The following is a 14,871-nucleotide window of genomic DNA, read 5'->3' as shown; positions in this document are numbered from 1 at the left end:
TACAGTGAGTGAGGAGACAGAGTCTGGGCCAAGCAAAAAAAACAGAGCCTCCAGGATTTCGCGATGTTGCGATTTGCAACTTCAACGCAAATTCAACTAATCCCCGCGAATTCAGGGCGGTGTTGCAATTATATCCAATCACCGCAACTTTCCCGCAAATTTGACCAATCGTTGGCGTCGTCTTGAGGTGACGTCGACAAACTACCTTCCGCCTCACTTCCGTGTATACGTTCGAGAGAAGCAGCATGTGCGCAGTGTTGCCAGATTGGGCGGTTTTAAGTGCATTTTGGCGGGTTTTGAACATATTTTGGACTGGAAAACGTCAGTAGTATCTGGCAACACTGTGTGCGAGTCAGTGTTTATATCGGCTTAAATTCTGTTACTGAAAGTGTGTTATGTTTACAGTGAAGGACTGTGCGCACTTTATTTTTTTTTTTACTTAATACAAGAAATTAATGGATGCCAACATTTTTGCCAAAATGGTATTTTATTTTCCATTGTTTAGGCAGCTTCAGCATCATACTGTGAGATTCTGTTCAAATTTGTTTTTTTCTTCTATGAAGCCTGAGCCATTTATTTTATTAGTTTATAATTATTGTTTAATTTAGTCTTCAGGAGAGACTGCCTGCACACAGTACTAGTATTAATATTGTGTTTTCTTACATGAAAGCTGAGGCATTTATATTATATTTGAAGGTAACTTCATGTTGTGCTGTGAGGTTCTCTGCACTTTAACTTTTGAACCAACAGGTGCATTTGGATAAGTAAAGCCTATTTTTCTGCATTTTTGTAGTCCTGGTAATCTTTTATATTGGTAAAGTTGTTTATAGGACCATTTCTCAGTGTCTTTGTTTTTTTAATCAATAGTTTTTCGGTAATAACTTCATATTTAACATATCACTCAATTTTAATCACAAAAAGAGAAAATCGCAACAATTTCTCGCAACTTTCACTTCCTCCGCAATGTAATCACAACAAAGACCTAAAAAACACCGCAACTTTCCTCGCAATTTTTTGGAAAACCCCCCGCAACATCAGACATTTTAGCCCGCAACAATCACAAAAAAGGCTCGCGGAATCCTGGGGGGACTGAAAAAAGAAGGAAGTATGACCACGATTATTTAAAGTTTGGATTTTAATGGACTGGATCTGAAGATGCTCCACTGCCACAGTGTGTTGTCTGCCAAGAGGTGCTAGCTAACGATGCTATGAGATGTTTAAAATGTGTAAAAACAAAAAAGATGTTTTAAAAAGCACAGATGCTTAAAATGTGAAAAAAAAAATGTGTACAACAACCATTTTAAAAATACGAATGGAACATTAAGTATAGCAACAACAAAAATTGTAAGGGGGGGCGCTGTTGTTTATTTGCTCTCCGAGGGAGGGCGGACTCTCCCACACTTTGAAAACCCCCAAATTAATTAATTGGAGTATTTAATTAATTGAAGTCCTTCGTTAATTATTTATTGTTGATGAAGTCAAAATATTTGTGTATATAATATTGATTTATGTTTGGTAATTAAATTGTGTTTGTTTATTATCCCGGCCGCGACGGAGTCAGCGGGGCGATGGATTGTAATCAGTGCAGTTTGTGTGTCTGTTAACAATCTAGCGTCTAGACGGTTGCACCGATTGACTTCTTCAAATTTTCAGGCTACGTGGGCAATGGTCCATAGATTACCTGATTAAACTTTGGGGGTAATCAGGTCAAACTGAAGGTCAAGGTCACCGGAAAGGTCAACCTTTTGGTCAAAATAACATTTTCCATTATAACTCAAAACTGGTTGCCGATAGACAGATGTTTACTATTATGAGCAACCCCCATGTGGCCTTTCATTTGGCACCATGATCTTGAGTGACCCTGAAAGGTCAAACTCGAGGTCACGGATTTTCAGAGGGCTGCAACTTGAAAATGGTTGACGGTAGACAGCTATTTACCATTATCAACTTACAGGAAGTGCCATATGGGCTTTCATTTGGCACCATGATCTTTGACCTTGAGTGACTTTGAAATGTCAAACTCAAGGTCATGGATTTTCATAGGACTATAACCTGACAGCTGATGATTGAGGAATATTACCATTATCAGCATATAGGTACAAAATAAGTGCCGCCGGGCGAGGTTTGTTTTGCCTGGCGACACTTGTTTGCTATTTATTTATGATCCAGATATTTCTTTTATCTTTAGCTATTTATTAAATGTTATTTATACATTTGTGGTTTTATTTATTTTTAATTTGTGTATGTATTCTTTTATCTATTAATTAATTGATCATTAATTTTAGTTATTTATTACATTGAACATTTTTTATTTTTTTCATTATTAATACGTGTTTATATTAACTTAGTGATTTTCTGAACTCATTTAATGCCGTATTGATTGTGAGGAGGTTTTTATTTTGATTGATCTTCTCTGTTTGTCTCTTGTGCAGAGGAGATCTTCACGTCTCACGTGGCTCACTGGTGGTCTCCGGACGGCCTCAGACTTGCGTACGCCACCATCGACGACACGCTGGTGCCCAAGATGGAGATGCCCCTGTTCACGGGGGGCCTGTACCCCGGCGCTCAGGAGTACCGCTACCCAAAAGTGAGCTTGTTATCTTTTACACGCACACACGTGCGCACTATCGGGGTGGAAAACAGCCTTCCAGGGAAACAGAAGGCTCTAACGGTAAACACGGGGGGGTCGTAAGAAAGCTGCACTGATGAGATACGGCACGCGGAGAGCCGAGACTCAGAGCTCATTTACATAATTGAATCTTTTGCTCTTCAGAAAATATCACACACCGGAGGAAAGGAGCATCATCACTGCTTTCCTTCTGCTGCTTTATTCGGTGTAGAGTTTGAGATTTCAATCCTTAAACTGTCATGAAAACGCGTAACGGAGTTTGAACCTGAGTTTTATAGACAGTTAGCACTTGGACTAAGGAGCCATTTTGTGATGTGTAGCAATTAATACGAGTGAATAATCTGATGGAACGAAAACATTCGCGTCTAGCGTCACAGGACCTCGTCGCCCGGTCCGTTTAGTCCAGTGTTTCCCAACCTTTCTTGAGCCACGGCACATATTTTACATTCGAAAAATCCCACGGCACACCACCAAACAAAAATGTCACAAAAAGTATATATATAATGATCATCTAGTCTCAATTTACTTACTCAGTGTGAAACCTGGGCCTGTTTAGCCGAACACAAAGCTGATATACTCGCAGGAATTGAAGAAAGACGCGCACGAAGATCTTCCTCAACAGCTCTGAGTCGCTCTCCTTTTCTAGTTTTTATACCAGTCATGCTTGAAAAGCCCAGCTCGCATAGATAGGTTGTGGAAAATCACTTCTTTTGCTTTCTTCTGACCTCTACTCATACTAAGGCCTTCATCTGGGTCAGAATTTTCTCCAGGACCCAGTTTGGATTGTGTACTTTTTCTTTTCAAATATTTATCCATCGCTATCACCGCCGTCACACCCGAAGCATTACTAATTCTATTGTTTGAATGGCAACAGGTAGATACACAGGTTAATTAGCTACCTGCTGCCATCTAGTGGAAGAGTATTTAATTGTTCTGCCTGTCACTATACGTTGCTGGCATAGATGAACGAAGACAAATTATTTGCAGTAAATAAATAATTTTTTTAGAACAATTAAGTGAAATTGGATAATTTCCCACGGCACACTAATGTGCCACGGCACAGTGGTTGGGAATCACTGGTTTAGTCGATAACCATGTCCAAGAACCGCCTACTTTCACAGGAAGTGTCCACTGAAAGCTGTTCTTTAAACATGGCGACCTTTTCAAACAAAACTCCTGAACTTCTTTGAACGACTCAACCTCGATGTAAAACGAAGCGTTCAAGTCCTGAGAGATGCGCAGAGATCCTGAAGCTCGCGGCCAGAAAAGTGCCCGAGTCTGAGAGGAGAATAGCAGACCCAGGCCGGTGGTAATCTGATCTAATGTTCTCCTGTGAGACAAGAAAATTTATACAAATTTAAGAACAGCTGATGTTGCACATTTTTTTTTTTCTTTTAAAAAGTCCCCCCTCCCCAAAAATAATCAATTCTCTAATGCATAAGGAGAGAAGTAAGTAGTTTCCTTTGCTGATGGATTTTCTTTCATTTCGAATGGAGCAGACTTGCTGAGTGTGGGAGGAAAAACGTCAAACGCTGACCTTTCTTGTGAACTCCTCCTTTTCATTTGGAGGACGTTTTGTTTTAAAAAGGGAAAAAAAAAAACCCTGAGCAGGGCGATTAAAGACTCGGCTAAATAACACAAGGTGTGTGCACCGTACAAGATCTCAGAATTTATTTATTAGGACTGATCAAGATCTTTTTATGCAAATAAATATTCTATATTTCATACTTTTTCCAGTACAGAGCTGATCTCTGTCCCCGTCTTCAGTGTAAAAAGGATATAACTGTATGAGACGTGGACATGATGTAATGTGATGTGATGTGATTTTCCCGACGCAGGCCGGAGAGGAGAACCCTGAGATCTACGTGTCGGTGGTGAGTCTGAACGGGCCGCTCCACACGGTCCGGATGAAGAAGCCTGAGGACCCCAGGATCGGGTCAGTCTTTTAGTCTTGGTGCACAAAATAATAAGAGCGCTGTAGAAGCTACTTCGGCATTTCCGCCATCTTGGAATTAGACAGCGTGCGTCTGTAGAGAGTTCTGATTAAATCATGATGAATGTTTAAATTGGGTGTCATTTTTCAGGAAGGAGTATTACATCACCATGGTGAAGTGGGCCACCAGCACCAAACTGGCGGTCAACTGGCTGAACCGAGCGCAGAACAACTCCATCCTCACCCTGTGTGAAGCCACCACCGGAATCTGCACCAAGGTTTCCATTCAGGGTTCTTTCTGCACTCTGATTGGTCAGAAATGTGTTGATTAGTTTTCTATAACACAGGGTTTCGGCGGAGTCTTAAAAAGGTCTAAAATTTGATAATCCTAATTCAAGGCAAGGCAAGTTTATTTCTATAGCACATTTCATACACAGTGGCAGTTCAATGTGCTTTACAGAAGTAAAAGCAAAACAGTAAACAATAGAAAATAAAATTACATAAAATAAATGGGGAAGAAAATTAATAAGAATTAAACAATAGTAGAAATAAAATAATAAAATGAAGTAAAAGTTCAGTAAAAGAAAAAAAACAGCAGAATAAAATAGAATAAAAGTTAAGTAAAATTTAAAACATGCAGAGACTGTAAAAGTAAAGAGTTTAAAGCATGTAGAGATGACAATATTAATAATTTAGCAGAAAGCATCTGAAAACAGCTTGGTCTTTAGTCTAGATTTGAAGCTGCCAACAGCAGGAGCATTTTTGATGTCCTCTGGCAGTTGGTTCCATAGCTGCACTGCATAGGAGCTAAAAGCTGCTTCACCACACTTTGTTTTAACAACAGGTTTTACCAGTAAATTTTGCTGCTGCGATCTGGTAGATCTGATTGGGTTAGGCCGCTGCAACATATCAGAGAGGTAATTGGGCCCTGTACCATTTAGAGATTTGTACACCAGCAGCAATGCTTTAAAGTCAATTCTGTAGCTTACTGGAAGCCAGTGAAGGGACCTTAGAATTGGAGTAATGTTCTCTGTTCTTTTTGTTCGTGTGAGAACCCTAGCCGCTGCATTTTGAACCAGCTGAAGTCGTTTGACGTTTTTTTTTTTTTTTTTTTGGCAGGCCTGTGAAAAGGCCATTGCAGTAATCAACCCTACTAGAGATGAAGGCATGGATAAGTTTTTCCAAATCATTTTTTGACATAAGTCCTCTTAGTTTAGAAACTTTTTTAGGTGATAAAATGCCGTTTTAGTGATTGCTTTCATGTGACTGTCAAAGTTTAGCTCGCTGTCAATGAAAACACCAAGATTTTTAACCATTTCTTTTGTTTTAATCCCCTTTGTGTCAAGAATAGTGGTAATCCTGAGTCTTTCATCTTTTTTCCAAATAGAATTACTTCTGTTTTATCTGTGTTCAGCTGAAGAAAATTTTGTGACATCCAGTTGTTGATTTGATCGATACACTGGTAGAGACATTCAAGGGGGGCATAGTCATTAGGTGATAGAGCAAAATAAATTTGGGTGTCATCTGCATAGCAGTGATACAAAATTGAGTTGTTCTTGATAATTTGCCCAAGTGGGAGCATATAAAGGTTGAATAGTAATGGTCCAAGAATCGACCCCTGGGGGACACCACAGGTCAAGGACATTGATGTTGAGGTACAATTTCCTATGGTAACAAAGAAGCTCCTATCTTTTAAGTATGATTTTAACCAATTGATAACTTTACCAGTCAACCCAAGGCCTTAAAAAGTCTAAAATACGAGCATATTTTGCATTGTAGGTTCATATAGGCTAGGCCTACTTAGTATCAGTAGGCTACGCTGCAAACTACAAATGAGACACAGTGGAATCCGGCGTCTAGCCCGGTTGGCATGGTGATGTGCAGGGCATGGTATGCGTGCATTTGGATAGTAGAGCCTTAAAGAAGCGAGGGAGATCGTCACGGTTTGTAGCAAAATGGGCAAATGCAAGTTTAACGACTGCTGGCTTGAACGCAATGATTTCGTAGACTGGTTAAAACGTGTACCAAACAATCCGTTTGAGGCATACTGCACATTGTGCAAAAGAACACTCAAACTCGGCACCCTGGGTGTAAAGGCACCGGAATCGCACGCGAAAGCGGAGAAGCACCAGGCTGCCCATAAAAGTCTGCAACAATCGCATGCCATCACTCAATTTTGTTCACCGTTGTCAGGTCCAAGCACATCTCGAGACGGTGTATCAGCGAACTCCGTGCGAACTGTAACGTTACAACACACAAACCGTACGGAATCGAATGCCTCATCCTCAAGTGATTTGCGGGACGTCTTTGGCTCCACTGCAACTTGGTTCCTCATTAATGCAAGCGCGCACCCTGGGGATGTAATGAGTTCATTGGTGAATGATAATAAATTTTGTTATTTTGAAAGTAATTCAGGATCTCCCAATTTTCTTTATTTTTTTGTGCGGCGTAAGTCTTAAATTTAACCTGTCTTAAAAAGTCTTAAATTGAACTTGTTCAAGCCTGCAGAAACCCTGATAACAGTAGCGCAGCTTGTAAGGAGACGCTCGTTTAACGCGAGACGGCCTTTCGATTGCATAAAATCGGTGAAATCTGAAATAGTTCTGTCTGAAATGTGGTGATTGTGATATCTGTTTATTTCTGTAATATCTCACAATATCAGGCCGTTCTGCGGCTGGGAAGTGATTTAATTTGAGGGGATTAAAGCAAATAACGTGCATGAAATCTTGCAGTCAAGCAGACAGAGGAAGTCCGTGTGTGTGTGTGTGTGTGTGCGCGCATACGCATGTTTACCTTTGCTCTGTCGCTAAATGAACCGCTGAGCGCCCATATTTATTAGTTCGGTCCTGCGTTTCCTTTCCTTCGTATATAACATAACGTCTTTTCTTCCCGTTACTGTAGTCGCTGTTTCACGTTTCATTCGCACACCCACACACGTCCTCCATTTAAAGCCCAACACGTGATGCGTGACGTAGTATCTTGTATGAGTCATGGTGAAGCAGGAAAAAATAGCGGAGAATTTAGAGCCACGTGGAGATAAATTCATTAATTGTTTTATTTAAAAAAAACTAATAAAACTGGAAGTCTGTGATTCGAATTCAGTAGCTTTCGGCCACTAAACAAAAATAATTGGGTGTCGGGGAAAATTCTTTTTATGACCTACACTTGAAAAATCTGAAAGGCAGGACAGGTTTAATATTTACAGAAAGAGTCGCGCTGTAACTATTGCAAGGCTGACACTTGCACGACTTTTGGCCACGAAACGTATCTTTAATCCTTTCAGAAAACTGAAACATGGGTTTTAGGTAAAGCCATGGTCGTGTGCGTTCCCCAGAAGAACCGCCTCCTTCCATTCTGCCATCAACTAACTGTGTTCAAATAATGTTGTTGAAAAATAACTGAACTTGATTTTATACAGTCTATGGACATGACCCTAGTGATTACTGATAGGCTGCCTCAGTGTCACCTGTGAAAAAAACAATCATGTTTAAGAAAAGAAAAAACATCCATTTTCAAAGCTGCTTCATAGTAACGAGGACCTTGACAGAAATGTCGTGGAGTGAAAAGTACGATATTTGCCTTTCAAATGTAGTGAAGTTAAAGTCATACATTTCCCAAAAAATGTGTGTCAGAAAACAGAATCCAGGGACACATGTCTGCCCGGGGGCATTTTGAGTTATTGACAGATTCAGAAAGTCCAGTTTCTAAGCTTTCCAATGATGCCTTCCATGTGGAGATCTGACAATATTTGAAGAATGTGTGGCCTTTTGAAAGTGTATACCTCTTAAAACAGGAAAGGGAGAAAATCGCCCTCAAAGTTTTCCATCTCAGCTACTCTGGGTGCAGGGTGGGCACATAATGCTGCTCATCTGCATGACATTAAGGAAAGCCCTGCCCCCTACGAGCTAGCACGATGCTACTTTCATGTAAACAAAGATCACCACGTCAATTTTCCTTCCATGCAAAGTATGCCCAACACAATTATGAAGTACAAAAATAAGTCCTAAAGTATACTTTAACGTTTTGTGGTTGAAAAATTACTCGCACCGTAAGAAAGAAAGATAGCACGATGATAACACAACTACCACAACACTAGTTTCATGTAAAGCCTCGGTCACAACCAGCCGTACCGTACGTGCTCCTACGGCCGGTCTACACGCAAAAAACGCAAGAAACACACGAGAGCGCGCGTGTAACGTGCTGATTTTCGAGCCGCAGACCGGCCGCAGAGGTTCTTTGTCATGTCAAACAAACTCTATGGGCGCTTACGTTTTTTCAGGTTGCAAGACAAACTTGCGGCCAACGCGCGTCTTTCTCCGTGAACAAAAAAAAAAAAAAAAACAGCGATTTGGGAAACGCCAAAAATCGCACGGCCAAAAAACCGTACGTCCGGTTGTGACCTAGGCTTAACCAAACCACAACACTCTCCGTTACATGCAAAAATAACCACACAGCCTTAGATTAATAAACTCACCCCATCAGAAAGAGAAACGGCGCCTTGCACACACCAATGCCTCCGATGGAATGTAATCCTAGAACGGTCCGTGTATCATCAGATCATTCAAGTATTCCATTCAATCTGGAAAACGAGGTTGCGGTTTTTTTTTTTGCTAGAAATGGTGATCTCCGATGTAAATACCGTGCGTCTGTTTGCTTCGCGGTGTTTCAGCTCCTCTGCGCTCTGTTTAGCTTCCTCATTCCATAGTGAAAGTACGCAGCTTAAGTAGCCACGAGCTCAGCTCGTATCATACAGCTGATTCACGAAAAAAAAACAACAAAAGACTTAAATCATCATGTGAATGGCCCATATGGTAATTTCCCCACACCCCCCAGCAGGCTACAGTCCTGACAAAAACGAGACAATTTGCAACAAAAAATGTATGCTTTTCCAACAAAACAATCTATTATCTGAAATACTGATTGCATTCTTCAAGATCTCAACTTGCACATGATGGAAAAAAACAAAAATCACAAATTTCAAAAAAAAAAAAAAAGCTTCTTTTGCGATTATCTCGGATTCGTTTCGGCCAACATGCGTCCCTGGATTCGGTGAGGGGTCACATATATATACTCAAGTAAAGTACAGGTACTCAAAAAGTGTACTTAAGTACAGTACTCAAGTAAATGTACTCCGTTACTGTCCACCTCTGTTCTTGACCAATCAGGCGATCTGTATAGAGCCACGAAATGGATGCAGGAGATGTTTTGAGTGTTGTAAAACGCCAGCAGGGAATAAACGGCTAACGCGCGTTTGTTCTTTTAGAAACACGAGGATGAGAGCGAGAGCTGGCTGCACAGACAGGTGAGTCACACCACCTTCACCACCACCAAGAGCAGAGCGGTGAGGGGCTTCCTGCCTCCAGCACCCAGAGGAAAGCAGGAAAGGGAGGGAATAAGTAATGAAGTGAAGATGAAAGGAGTGAGGAAGGAATATCTAAAGAATGAAAGAAAGTAAACGAAGAAAGATTTATGTCCTCCCATCCTCAAAAAAGGAAATGTACAGTAGGAAGAAATACAGGAAGCAGGACAGAAGTAAAGGACTTGAGGAAAGAAGGAGCAAACGATAGAGCGTGTGAGAGATGATTTGTTCTCCTGAATGCAGAACGAAGCGCCGCTGTTCTCCAGAGACGGACTCAGGTTCTTCTTCACCCGCGCAGTACCACAGGGGGGTCGAGGGAAGTTCTACCACATCTCCATGTCCACCTCGCTGGTGAGCACGACCATGCATATGCACGCACTTGCACTGCTCTTTAGCTTTCATTTAACGGACAACTCAATGTGTGTGTGTGTGTTTCAGCCCAACAGTAGCTCAGACACGCTGCAGTCGTTGACGTCGGGCGATTGGGACGTTACAGAGATTTTAGCGTACGATGAAGGTGCACAGCTGGTGTAAGTATCAATCACTGGCCTGTACGCACGCCTCTAATAGTTTAATATTTTATGTACCTCTTGGAAAAAAAGACTGATCGGTAAGTGTTTCAATTAAGCTTTAATAATAGTAATTAAGATTAAAACGATTTTGTTCCATCAGAAGGCAGAAGTGTGTCACGTTAGTTATCCTTTAGTTTCGAATTGATCTTTGGTTCATGCGCTTCCATAAGTGTCATCAGATTGGATTTAGGAAATATTTCCTTTTATATAAAAATATCTCTCTCATGTGCCCTAAATTTTGGTCAGATGTTTATTATTAATTATTATTTTGTTGCATTTTATTTTTTTTATTACTCTTTTGATTTTTCAGTTTAAAAAAAAATCAAATTAAATTGCTGAATGAGGAATTACTTTAAGAAAAGTAAAATAAGTTACAGCACTTTCTAGCAAGCTATCTTTTATTATTCTTTAATAATTTGTTGCATCAGAAGGCAAGATGATAATAGTGATGCGTTTAAATTTAGTTTTATATAGTTATAGAAAATACGAGACCTTTTTTTTCCCCCCTTTTAATATCAGTTTATTTATTCCCTTAATACTCTGTGAAGTTTATTCCATCACTTTAAAGCAGGGGTGGCCAAACTTTTTTGCTTGAGGGCCGATAGAAATTAAAGGTGTTTTTTAGACTGTGCAAAACATTGTGTTTTTGTTGCAGTAGTAGCCTGCTAAACACATAATGACGTCTGAGTGCTTTATTAAGTTTACAGTACACACTAGGGTGCATCAGTTTCCCCCTAAACATGAAAAGTTCCTCCAATCATGATGCGTTTTTGTTTTTATGTTCCTTTTGGTAAGAAAACACGCTGGGTGAAATATTTTGACAAAATTCAAAAGTTTAATGGTGGCACCAGGAGCTCAAAGTTATGGAAAAAGCTGCTATTTTATGACAAAATTTCGATCACTTTTCATGAAACATTATGGCACCTTATAGAGTATACCAGATATCTCAGGGTGTATTCAGACCAGGATAGTTCGATAGTTCACTTGCTTTGGTGCGGTTCGCTTTCACACTGTACATTTTAGTAAGCGGACCAAAATCTGTCAACAAAGCCACGCACCCTGAGGTCGTTCAGCTATTGGTCAGAGACGACACGCGCACAAAGCGTTAAGTTCAAAAGTAGTCATGGAGGCTTTCCGTGCTGTTATTCTTTTTAATGTCATCAAAGCTATATGTTTTTCCCAGTTTTTACTGTTTTCACAATTGTGCGATTACTATGCTGTTGTACAAGTAATTTATCAACAACGACGACAAAGGGCAAGGCGGCTACGGAGGATAGCGCTGATGAGCGCACATCATGTTGTGACAGCTCTGGCTCTTCACGCAAGTCGCTAGTACCGCCACTTTTTGAAAGAATGTCCCTGATTTTAATGTAGGTCTGACGGAGTTTCTTCACTTTTAGCCGACATTGTTCTGGGGAGCGCGTGAACCCCTTCTCCTTCATTTTCTCACTGAATACAGCAAACACGTCGGCATTTTTGTGTGTTCTCTCCAAAAGCTCAGATATGTGGACATCTGCCCATATATCCACAAGGGTACGCGTTTCTTCCTCGGCCCACATTTGCCCCCTACTCATTTTTTATACTCTGTAGTCTAGCCTACCACTGGTCTGAATGACTGAACGACTGTTGTAAGGTTCCCTTGACAACCGAAACAGTGTTTGCACTTTGCGGTGGAGTGTCAAGACTCTGTTTCCCATAATGCTCGACAAACGACGGAAGCTCCCGAGGTACAAAAAAGCAAAACTGTCGGATTAGGTCCGGTCTGCTTTCACACCTCCAAAAGATCCGCACCAGGGTTCCTTTGGTCCGGACCGAGTCCGACCTTGCAGCTCGGTCTCGGTCCGCTTGTTTGGTCCGGACCAGAGTTCGGTGGTTTGTATTCAGACCAACCCAAAAGGTCCGGACCAAGGGAAATTTGGTTCGTTTGGTCCGGACCAAACAACGTAGGTGTGAATACGCCCTTAGATACATGTTTTAGTCCATATTCTAAATATATCATCAAGCACAGTTTGAGTTTTAGCTGCTCATTGAATCATTCTTCAACTACTTTTAAACAATACAAATGGATTATGAATCACATTAATGCTTCCGGTTGGCACGGTGGTGTAGTGGTTAGCGCTGTCGCCTCACAGCAAGAAGGTCCGGGTTCGAGCCCCGTGGCCGGCGAGGGCCTTTCTGTATGGAGTTTGCATGTTCTCCCCGTGTCCACGTGGGTTTCCTCCGGGTGCTCCGGTTTCCCCCACAGTCCAAAGACATGCAGGTTAGGTTAACTGGTGACTCTAAATTGAGCGTAGGTGTGAATGGTTGTCTGTGTCTATGTGTCAGCCCTGTGATGACCTGGCGACTTGTCCAGGGTGTACCCCGCCTTTCGCCCGTAGTCAGCTGGGATAGGCTCCAGCTCGCCTGCGACCCTGTAGAACAGGATAAAGCGGCTAGAGATAATGAGATGAGATTAATGCTTCTCGATCCCTTGCAAAGGTTCTTAACATGATCTCTGGCTCACAAGAAATCAATTGTGATTCAAACCTTACGCGAAAACATAAAATAAAATAAGCGTTTTTTGGCAAAAAAATGACCCTCATGGTGCCACCATTAGACTTCTGAATATGGTCAAAACATTTTACAGGATGTCTTTATTGGTGAAAAGGAACACCCGAACAAAAATGCATCAGATTTTATGAAAGTCAGGGCAACTGATGCACCCTAGTGCACACCTTTACTTGGTTTCATTCAAATAAACATTTGAAAATCTCAGAATGTAACCTGAAATATGTTGAACATAAATGTCTGCGTGAAGAACACAGAGGGTCAAGGCAGTTTCAGCACTTCTGAGAGAACGTGGCCGTGTAAGCTCATGTAGTTTGGTATAAAATGTGGAAGGCTTACATAAGAACATAGCCTAATTAAACAACCTACTTTGCTATGAAATGAATTTCAATTAGCCGAATAACTGACAATGTCACAAAGGTCTGCAAACTAATAAATAACACATTCACATGTAGCCGAAAAAGAGAAAAGGCAGTCCCATCAAGGAAACATGCCTGTGTGTAGGCCTCGTCTTAAGTAGCCTAACTGAAAATGGGTCACGATCAGTGACAAAAAGTGCGACAAGACTGATGAAAACATTTGCAGGTTTAAAAAAACTAAACAATTGCAGTGGGAGCAGTGATGTGGAGTCTTGGACTGAAGAATAGCTGGCAGGTCAGGAGGAAGCCTTGACGTTGCGATGCGAAGAAGTCTGTCGGTCAGCCTCGTTCTTAGTCGGCTTTTGTTGAGTCATAAGAGAGAACGTCTGCTCGCATATGTACGTGGACCTGAACAGACTAATCATTCTTGCGGCATGGCGCTTCATGAGAGGAAACCTGGTCTTACCCAAACTCTGGTAGGGGGAGAAGCTGATGCCGACTTTTCAGTGAATCGTCGCGCTGGATCTCAATAACTTCCATCTGCAGACGCTCATCAACATCTGTCACGCCAACCGAGAATGGTGTTGTAAATAGCTTCATGTCTTTCTCAATGAAAAGTCCTGAAAGCGCTGACGAAATTCTGCCAGAAGAGATGTGATCACAGATACATATTTATTTTTTTGGGCATTCGGGAAAGCTGTCTTCAGCTCCAACATTGTGGGGAAGTGAACTACATAGAGGCGCAACTACGCGACTTCAAAAATCTGTGGTTGGTGTAAGAGAGCAACTGGACTTGCTTGAAGATTCTTGAAGACGTTTCGCCTCTCATCCGAAAGGCTTCCTCAGTTCTGTCTGACTAATAGGGAGTATCAGGTATTTATCCTCTCATGGATCATCATAGAATCAGAATGCTGATGGCTGCATTGTAGGCGGCTGATAAAAGATGTCATAGACACCCACCTCTGTTCAGTGATGGTCGTTCCAGGTTGACAAAAATGAACGATCTTCTCTGGCTAAGATGTCTGCCAGTTTTCTGGAAGTCCTCTCATACTCCCGCACCAGTCCAAGGGATCTCATCCCAAAGTGCGTAGAAACATATCTGTGAAGAAACTCAGTCATCCAGGTACATAGTAATCTGTGGTTAGTTGAAGAGAGCAACTGGACTTGCTTGGTGCGGGAGTATGAGAGGACTTCCAGAAAACTGGCAGACATCTTAGCCAGAGAGGATCGTTCATTTTTGTCAACCTGGAACGACCATCACTGAACAGAGGTGGGTGTCTATGACATCTTTTATCAGCCGCCTACAATGCAGCCATCAGCATTCTGATTCTATGATGATCCATGAGAGGATAAATACTGGATACTCCCTATTAGTCAGACAGAACTGAGGAAGCCTTTCAGACGAGAGGCGAAACGTCTTCAAGAATCTTCAAGCAAGTCCAGTTGCTCTCTTCAACCAACCACAGATTACT

The 14,871-nt window shown here is 41.4% G+C and overlaps 1 protein-coding gene across 1 annotated transcript in view; it reads left to right on the top strand.

Moving 5' to 3' along the window:
- The window catches only part of dpp6b (dipeptidyl-peptidase 6b), a 178,119-nt gene that overhangs the window by 140,553 nt on the left and 22,695 nt on the right, over positions 1 to 14,871 (top strand). Inside the window, exons 9-14 of the mRNA XM_060928201.1 lie at positions 2,433 to 2,587; positions 4,468 to 4,565; positions 4,714 to 4,840; positions 9,826 to 9,864; positions 10,165 to 10,272; positions 10,360 to 10,451. Coding sequence (XP_060784184.1) covers positions 2,433 to 2,587; positions 4,468 to 4,565; positions 4,714 to 4,840; positions 9,826 to 9,864; positions 10,165 to 10,272; positions 10,360 to 10,451 — 619 coding nt within the window. The remainder of the gene's footprint in view (positions 1 to 2,432; positions 2,588 to 4,467; positions 4,566 to 4,713; positions 4,841 to 9,825; positions 9,865 to 10,164; positions 10,273 to 10,359; positions 10,452 to 14,871) is intronic.

Source organism: Neoarius graeffei, chromosome 1, assembly GCF_027579695.1.
Source record: "Neoarius graeffei isolate fNeoGra1 chromosome 1, fNeoGra1.pri, whole genome shotgun sequence".
Lineage (NCBI taxonomy): Eukaryota > Metazoa > Chordata > Actinopteri > Siluriformes > Ariidae > Neoarius > Neoarius graeffei.
Note: the sequence above shows the minus strand (reverse complement) of the source record. Positions and strands in the feature narration are given on the sequence as shown.